Source organism: Morone saxatilis, unplaced genomic scaffold (assembly GCF_004916995.1).
Source record: "Morone saxatilis isolate NCDOM2014 unplaced genomic scaffold, NCSU_SB_2.0 Contig20, whole genome shotgun sequence".
Lineage (NCBI taxonomy): Eukaryota > Metazoa > Chordata > Actinopteri > Moronidae > Morone > Morone saxatilis.
Window position 1 is genome coordinate 10,730,888 of NW_023339763.1, and position 8,970 is coordinate 10,739,857.

The following is an 8,970-nucleotide window of genomic DNA, read 5'->3' on the forward strand; positions in this document are numbered from 1 at the left end:
TGTGTTTATCCTTTGTGCAGCACTTTGGAAACCTTGTGTTTGCTAAAATCGTGCTATATAAATAAAGTGTATATATATATATATATATATATATATATATATATCCAACTGTACGTTCCCATACGAGACACAGTAGTAAGAAACGGTGTAGTATTAAGCTGAGTAATCGTCTGTACCGGGGAATTGCTGCTTATGCATGCATTTCAGTTTGTGAGCCACTTCATAGTACGGCCTCTTCTGCTCCTTGCTGAGCTTGGACCACTCACAGCCCAGCTGAACACTGGTGTCCGTCATGCTGGCTCCGGGGCAGGCTTTACGCAGGGCACATCTGTGGAGGTGAGACCACACCATGAAGGCATTCATCGGCCGCTTAATGTATCCGTTCTTGTCTCGTCCAGACTGCATCTGCGTCAGATCTGAGGGAGACGTTTGGGGATTAATTAGTTTGCTTAGAAATCTGTAATATGACAAACAAAAATATACATATGGACAGAAAACACCTAATGAAGAAATACCCCTAAATACTGTCTGTAACTCCTGCTGATGATCGTCTCATTATTTTCTCTTTTGTTATTAAATGTATTTTGGGACACAGGAGATTTATCTATTTTGATTTAAGTATATCTGAACTGAAACTCATATAACAAATGCTGATTTGTAGACAGATTCAAGGAAACACATTTATACCAGGAAAAGAATAAAAACAAATACTCATGTTCAACTTATTAGATATTAAATCAAAGAATTCAGAATTTTGCTGTTGATTTACTATCAAAGTTATTAAAAATATATGATTATTTTGACCTAGAGTTAAACCTTTTGCTTATATCTCATAATTTAGACACAAAAAGTCCAATGTTTGACTTACTATCGCAGACTTTTGACCTATATTATGTGGTATCTCTCTTATTTTTCACTTTGTCATCATAATTTCCCTTTAATATATCATAATTTTGACTAATTGTCTTATAAATCTAACTTTACTAACTCATGGGTCTAACTTGAATGTCTTAATGTGATTTACAATCTCACAATTCTCATTTCTAACTTTACCTAAAACAAAGTTTGACTTAAGATCTCTTAATTTAGATTTCCCAAGAATATATTCCCCACATATTTCCTCTTTATTTTCCTGTTAGAGACCACAGTACCTTCCTCCGTTGGCTGGATGTTAAAACTGAAGTCTCCGGCTCCGGGTCCGGGTCTGGGTGAGTTCTGGGTGAGGAGGTCCGGGTTGAGGTCCGGGTTGAGGTCCGGGTGTTCTCTGTTCGTACCCGGCCTCTCGGTGACCTGGGGCGGGACACTTTGCTCAGCACTGACCCGGGAACCTGCAGCTGCTGCGGTTGTGACAGTTTCTAACCGGACCCCCCCAGGACCGGTGCTACTCTCCCTCACCTGAGAGAGTGGTGGTTTGTTTAAAACGGTGTTAATGGGCGGGAGTTTTCCGTCTCCGCCTCCAAACTGATAACTGGCTCTAATGGAGGCCATGTACTGATCCCAGGAGCCACTTCCGGCGGCCGGAGCTGGGTCCCGGCCGGCGGCAGTGTGTCTGGTTGGTGGACTCCTTTCTGGTTTCATTTTTTGAGGGGTTGTGGTCCAGGGTCGCGAATGTCACTGTGATTTTTTTTTTTTGGGGGATTTTCAGTGTTTCTTCTGGAAATCGTGTTGAATCAAAAACTGTCGGTTGCCCTGGCAACAGAACGTTCCTGGACGTTGAGAGAGCTCAACGGCTGTGACGTGCAGGCTAACGGCTATTTTTATTTATATTTATTTTTTTTATTTTTTTTATAACGTACAGGACAAACAATAAACAATAATTACATGTTATGTGATCAGGACACAAAACAAAAGGTGACTGTAATCCATTACGGTACATTTAGTAAAATAAAATTGGGATTATTTAGCAGCATTACTATTGTAAAATACATGCGAGTGCTAGAATTGTTTCCATCTTCTTTCCAAAGGTTACATTGTTCTGTTGTCTTATAGAAATACACTCACAGAATCAATACTTCTTACTGATATCGGGTAATCTAAAAGTAACGGAAAGTAATCAAGTTACTTTAATATTGTGATATTGTGATATTATTAATTTTAATACGTTTTTTTATTCAGATGTTTTCGGGTTGTCCATTCGTCCCATTCTTATGAACGCAATGTCTCAGGAAGTCCTGGAGGGAATTTCTTCAAAGGTAGCCCAAACGTGGACTCAAGGATGAGCTGATAAAATGTTGGTGGTTCAAGGTCACTGTGACTGTGATTTCTTGTGGGAATTTCTTCAAATTAGGTCCACAAAGTCCACTTGGGCTCAATGATGAATTGATTAGAATTTGGTGGTCAAAGATCAAGGCTACTGTGTACCTCACAAACATGTGTTTGGACTTAACTCGACCATATTTCACGATTGGATGAATGAACAGACCTTTTTCACAGTAGCCATTTTGACATGAAATAGCAGGGTAAACACAGGTGTTACTAATGATACTAACTAAAGTTGTGCTTTGTTTAAATAAAAAAGGGAGGAAACTTGATCTTTAATATTATAATTTAATGTCGAATGAAGTACAGAAAATATAGAGTACAATCAAATGAAACGAGATGTACCGAAAAAAAACAAAAACATGATTCCCGTCAACTAAGTTATGTTAGTAGTAGCTCTCCCATATGAACATATGAACCTACAAGTTAAGCTAATAAAATATTAAACTAATAGCTATGGAATCATCCTTCTGAGAGTAACAAAATAAAGATTTGGTCATTTGGAGAGCAGTGCCTCGGAAAATGACAAGAGGCTCCGCTTAGCTGTGTTTGCACATCAAACAGAGAAAACTATACCCATACATAAAGTCACGCACTCATTCACGCTTTTCTCACACGTACACTTCAATCGAGACCCCCAAAAAACCTTTTAGATTTGTCTCAGCTAGCGATAGAAATAATTTAAAACTCAGCTAATGGAAAAGAATTGCCAATTTGTCTAATCCAAGTCCGATGTTACGGGGGTTATTTTGTAGTACGTGCTTTGTGGGGCGCAAAAATACACCACCAAGTGAGCTGCAGGGTGAACAATGTCTGCTGGCAAAAATACTTTGTAATTAAAGGTACATTGCTGGGTTGTCGCAAACAAAACTCTGTGACGTGCCACTGCCTTAAACATGGAAGAAATTTAGAGGATTGTGATGTTCAGTCTTTAAAATGGTGACCATCGTTTACCCTCTGTTCACACAGCCAGCTGGAAAATACTCTTTAAAAACCTGTAGCTCTAACCGTAAACTGTATGTGTGCAAAAGTAGACTAGGCAGCATAAATCTATGTGGCTCAGAAATAAAGAGAAAATATCAGTGAATAGTACTCTGAATAAAATACTGACTGACCCTTTCATGGCGCATTCATCTGACAGAATGGAAAAATGTTAAGTAGAGGACAAATATCACTTTTAATCGTGAGCGATTATTGTAATATCAAAGAGCCCAACAGCATTTTAGGGACCTTTGTTCTGAGCAGTTCAAGGCCGAACCCACGTTGTCATTTAAACATCAACAAACAGTAGGACCGAGTCTTACTGTACACTGAGTCAAGCCTGATAAAAAGAGGAGAGGAGACAAAAAAGGGTGTAATATGTGCTTCATCCACCCTAATATGGCTCTAGAATAAGTACCACCATACAGTTTTATATCAACACATACACCCATCCTGCTCTGTGCCGGAGGACCAGAGTGTGGATTCACTGTACTCCAGATACTGTAACTGTTATACTGTTTGCACAACGATCGAGAGAAACCCCCTGCCAATAATGTAATGGCTTAAATCTTGTGGTAGAATTTGGTTGAAATAATATAAAACATGATATCTTGGGCTACAATACAGAGCTGTACTGATTGAATTCTCAGTCACAGAGAAGAACGTTTTGCAGTGATTTCTTTGTAATGCTGTGGGGATACACTGTAGTTCATATATAAAAACAGGTTAAGATGAAGATCCTTTCACCACAGGACTAGAGACCGTGGCTAGACACCTTCCCTGCTCTTAGGGTCGTCCTCTATGTGACTTGATGTCATCAAATTACCACTGGGTGAGGGGGCACCAGTGGGCGCTCTCCCCCTCCCTCCAAGATCATAGTGAACCATCACTGGTGCCAGCTCGCCAACGAGAGCAGAAGCATAAGAGAAACATGCAAGGTCGTCTTCAAGTACAGCAGTCCTTCAGTGGTTCACACTCACATAATGTCAGACATGCACACTCACGCTCACACACTCAAACACACACACATTTACACTCCTTCATTTCCCAAAACTGCCAAAGTTAGCGAAGGCATCTTGTTTGGGTGGAACCACAGCCGGGGTGATGGAGTGCGTTAGGCCCATCCCAACTCCTGGCACTCCCATGCCAGCCATACCACCCATCATCACTGGAGCGGCCATGCCCATATTCATGCTCATGTTCATTCCCATCATGCCTTGGTTTACAGGAATTGCCCCCATCCCCATGGTGCCCGTGGTCATTGAAGAGGGCATATTCGCTGCCAAGGAAGCAGGCATGCCGGTTGCCATCGATGCGGGCATGCCCATCGTCATGGCGTTGCCTGCGATCATGGCGTTGGCTGGTGGTCTGATGGGTGTCACGTGGGGCGGGGAGCTGAGGTTAAGTCCTCCGAAGTTCTGGGCCAACAGGTTGACGGGAGGCACTCCTGCACAGACACATGTGGACGGGGACCAGTTAATACACTGTTTGACCATATAAAGCCTTATACTGTGTAACTACAGCTGGGTCGTTTTTATTAGGTAATTAATTGATCTAAACAATGTATATTTCAAATGTCCACTGACATCAACATGTCCCACTAAATCACTTAAAATCCTCACTTTGAAACCTATATAACAAGGTTTTTGCAGGGTTCTTTTTAATATACTTTAGTACCACACAGAATTCAATTTAATACCTGTTTCATGGTCATACCAGCCAATGTATAAAATATATCAATGAAACCAACTAGAGATAATATGGCCTCGTATTATTTACCCAGTCCATGTATTTATCGATATTTATATCACACTTTATACCACCAGCTGTATATAACAATAATTCCTAATAATATCACTAATTAATCATTAAATTTGACCTGGATCTGGATTAGCAGCAGAAAATGGATGGACAAATAAATGGATTAACCAATTAAACAATAGTCAATTAATTTACGGTTCACATATGAATTTTACCTGAGGTCAAAGCTTTGGAAGAATAGTATTATTAATAATAATAACAACAACAACAAAAACAACAACAACAGGGATTTTGCAGCCAGTTTTTGCTAAAATCATATTTTACATATATATAATGTTACTTTCTACAGCAGGCTAGAAGAATACTTGTGTTTTAAAAGACCAGTGAGTAGGATTTATGGGCATCTAGCAGTGAAGTTGCAGACTGTAACTAACTGAACACCGCTGGCGTTTGTACTTGACAAGCTGGGAATGAGAACGGGTTGTGAAATGTGTAGGAGAAAACTACAGTGGCTGCGAAACTAGCAAAAAAACGTGAAAGGTTAGAACCAGTGTTTGTTTTGTCCATTCAAGGCTACTGTAGAAACATTCTCCTACATTTTACACAGTGGGCCTTTAAATGAAATACAGGACTTTTAAATATGAATCATTATAAGGCCTATTATAATTCAGGAGATTGAAATCAACTGCTGTTAAGACCTGCACATACCTTGCATAATATATATATATATATATTTTCTTTTTTTTACATCCACACGCTGCAGAAACTGCATACAGACAATGAATCACAGTATAGAGACATGATACCTTGTTGCTGGATGATGTTGTTGAGTGTGGGTGGTGTCTTAGTGGGGTTGAGGCCTGCTGATAGGAAGTCCAGGCTGATGTTGACAGAGGGGTCAGACCAGGTCGACCCTAAAGACCCTTGACCTCCAACACCAACCTTCTGCTGTTGTCCTATGGGCTGCTGCGATGTCATACCTCCCAAGCTCTGAAATACATTGCAAACATTATTAAATAACATTTTCAGTGGCATTCATAATCTACCTCAGATTTTCTTACAATCTGAGACAAATTAAGACTTTCTGTGATGTGTACTGTGCCCACCTGTTGAGACCGAGAAAGAGGCATGGTGGGCATACCAACAGATGGTCCTGGCATCGCCCCTCCCAGAGAGAAAGTCATGCTCTGAGAGGCACTCAGTGTTGTATGTGGATTGGTTAGTTGATGGTTAACTCCACCCATGAGGTCAAAGAGCTCGGCAGAAGGCGGGACAGTGGCGGGGTTAGGGGCCGGGGTTGTAGGTGACTGGACGCTGCCAAACAGGTCAGTGACGGGCTGTGAGGGACCAGAGCTGGACGAAGCTGGTGGATTGGCTGAGAAGGCATTCCAGTCTCCAAATTCTCCATTTGCATTGGATGACGCAGCAGCTGGCCACAAGACAAGAGTGATATGTTTAGTTAACAGGAACTACCAGGAACTGTGTTCTTCATTAGGTTTACATTCATTTTTCTAAAAAAAAATCTTCATGCACTAAAAGAAGATAAATACATTGAGGGTGTTTTCAAACCTGTACTTTTTAGTACTGAGTTAAATTGGACTCCTTGTTTTCCTTCTTGGTGCGCTCAGATGTGGACCAACACTACCACACAGAGACCTTAGAGAGGAGGTACTCTGTGTCTGATCCCACATTAACTCTGGAGCTGTTCGTTTGTGGTGAAAATGTGATCCAACCCAACTATCCAGGTGAAGTCCGAGTGCAAGTTTGAGCTAAACTGCTTTGCATTCTGGGTTGCAGCAAAGCATGTAAACTGTACAAGTTTGCATAGTAGTAGTAGCAGCTAGCCCCCCGAATGGTCATTATCTAGAACATTCAGTCGATTTGTCCAATCGATGAATTCCCTGTATAACTTCAGGTTTACTCCTCGTTGTTAATAGAAAGTCAGCGTGAACATGAACTGGACCTCAAATAAAATACAGCAATGTTTCATCTTTCCCCTCGGCCAAATGAACCGAACCACAGGTATGAAAGCACCCTACAACCACTACAGGACAGGAAGAGCTGTGAAAGGCAAGAACAGGTTTACCGGTGGAGGTTGGGAGGCTGGCAGACGCTGCAGGAGAGGAGAAGTCAGCAAAGCCACCAATGAGGTCTGAACTGCCACCTGGAAGGACGGACACATACATCAATAGTTCATGAAGCAAAGGACTGAAAACTCTCCAGCAAAAGGTGACACAACTTGTACACCACATAACCAAATGTGTAAATCCCCTTCATGGCTTTTCTTTCTTCCGTATCTCAATGTGTGTAACAGTTTGTAGTTACCTGTTGTAGTGCTCTGATTGGATGAAGGGTCAATCACTAGTAAGTCAGCTAGACCGCTACTGGAAGACTGCCTGACTGATGACTGAAGAGAGAAGTAGAGAGGACAAGGTGATTAAATGTGTGCTATTGAAAATGTGTCCCACATTTGGAAAAGCGTGAGTGTTTTGTGTGCGTACCTCTGGGCTGTTGTCTCCAGTGTAGTGAGCTGCAGCTCCCAGGTCCAGAGTCTTGCTGCTTGTTGCTCCGCTGCGTTTCCGCGTGGTGGTGGTTGTGGTTTCTGTTGCTTGTGTGATCTGGATGCTCTTCGTTGTGACGGTTTCTTCCTCATCTTTGAACTCGAGGGTTTCCTGCCTGCCGTTTCTGGATGCTCGGTCCTCCTCATTGTCGCTATGGCAACCAGACGAAGGACGCATGAGAAGCAGCACTCAGGAGATTTCGCTATTGACGGTTTTGTTGCTTTGAGATTCTTGTTTGTCTGTGTGTGTTTGGTTATATAATGCAGAATCCAGGACACGCAACAAGTACAGATGTGCAATAAGTGGGTGGCGTTATCTTATCTCAGTTTAAAAAGGCAGCTATGTAAAAAGAAGCCAATTACCTATTGCAATAACACTATGCACAGCAGGTAGTAACTTCCATATACACCCTCAGTTCATTTTAAAACTACCATTTGTTCAGACGTCTTATAAACGTGTATTAGTGTGTTGTGGACGTCGTCTGTGTGTCACCTGATTCTGTCGGGCGAGTCGTCTCGTTCCTTCTTTCTGAACTTGTTGAGTGTGTCGTCAATGGTGCTACCTATCTTGTCACTGATCTCTCCGAGCTTCTCACTGAAGGGGAATGCTCCTTTGCTCTTATCCCAGTCCTCATCCCACTTACTCCGATCCAGCTCATTAGCTGGAAGGAGGAAGAAAGAAAGGGACAGAGAGAGAGAAAGAGAGAATTTAAGTTGTGTAACTGTGCAGTTTCACAGACGTTCACCAAAGGACATAGTGGTGTAGTGGTATAAACCTTCAGCTGTACAATGTTAAAATAAGATTAGAGCTGCTGCAAATTATTATTTCAATATTTTTTGATTCATCACTTGGTCCATAATATTCTTTTGTCTGATTAACAGACTAATTTAACATATTTTTGATGATTGAATTTAGCTTGTGTGTGAGATGATAAGTAGTGGGACATCTGCTGAGCAGTCACCCGAAATTTTCCTTTACTGGATCAATAAGAGCTTTAATCTAGTGCTGAAACAATAAATCAGTTTAAATTAGGTCATTTATTCATTTAAAAAACTTGACATTTCCTTGTTAAAGATCATCCAATGTGATAATGCTGTTCTGTGTTTCATGACACTGAAGACGGATCAATGGGCTCTTTTGATTGTCATTTTTTAGACATTTATCGAATTAGAACCGAATCAAGTAATCAATAAACCAATATTTCAAATTTCTTGTTAGTTCAGTCAGTTCAGTAACTTCAAATACCCATTTAAAAAGTCTCATGATTGCTTTACATTATATTGTTCCTGCAATGCATTTTAAATCCTTTGGGTTTGGGAAGTTATATTATCATTTTAATCCACATGACTCAAGCTGTCAAAGGAGATAAATTACTTACCGTTCTTAATGCTTCCTCCTCCTCCTCCTC

The 8,970-nt window shown here is 41.0% G+C and overlaps 2 protein-coding genes across 2 annotated transcripts in view; both read right to left on the minus strand.

The window, feature by feature from the left end:
* LOC118331912 (sex-determining region Y protein-like) overlaps positions 1-1,622 on the minus strand; it is a 2,497-nt gene extending 875 nt beyond the window's left edge. The window contains exons 1-2 of the mRNA XM_035667012.1: positions 1,152-1,622; positions 177-416 (exon numbers count right to left, since the gene is read on the minus strand). Of these exons, the coding sequence (XP_035522905.1) occupies positions 177-416; positions 1,152-1,578 (667 nt within the window). The 5' untranslated portion in view covers positions 1,579-1,622. The remainder of the gene's footprint in view (positions 1-176; positions 417-1,151) is intronic.
* A 911-nt stretch (positions 1,623-2,533) lies between these two features.
* LOC118331349 (clathrin interactor 1-like) overlaps positions 2,534-8,970 on the minus strand; it is a 10,371-nt gene continuing 3,934 nt past the window's right edge. The window contains exons 6-13 of the mRNA XM_035666200.1: positions 8,941-8,970; positions 8,055-8,223; positions 7,503-7,713; positions 7,327-7,408; positions 7,088-7,165; positions 6,108-6,430; positions 5,808-5,991; positions 2,534-4,687 (exon numbers count right to left, since the gene is read on the minus strand). Coding sequence (XP_035522093.1) covers positions 4,281-4,687; positions 5,808-5,991; positions 6,108-6,430; positions 7,088-7,165; positions 7,327-7,408; positions 7,503-7,713; positions 8,055-8,223; positions 8,941-8,970 — 1,484 coding nt within the window. The 3' untranslated portion in view covers positions 2,534-4,280. The remainder of the gene's footprint in view (positions 4,688-5,807; positions 5,992-6,107; positions 6,431-7,087; positions 7,166-7,326; positions 7,409-7,502; positions 7,714-8,054; positions 8,224-8,940) is intronic.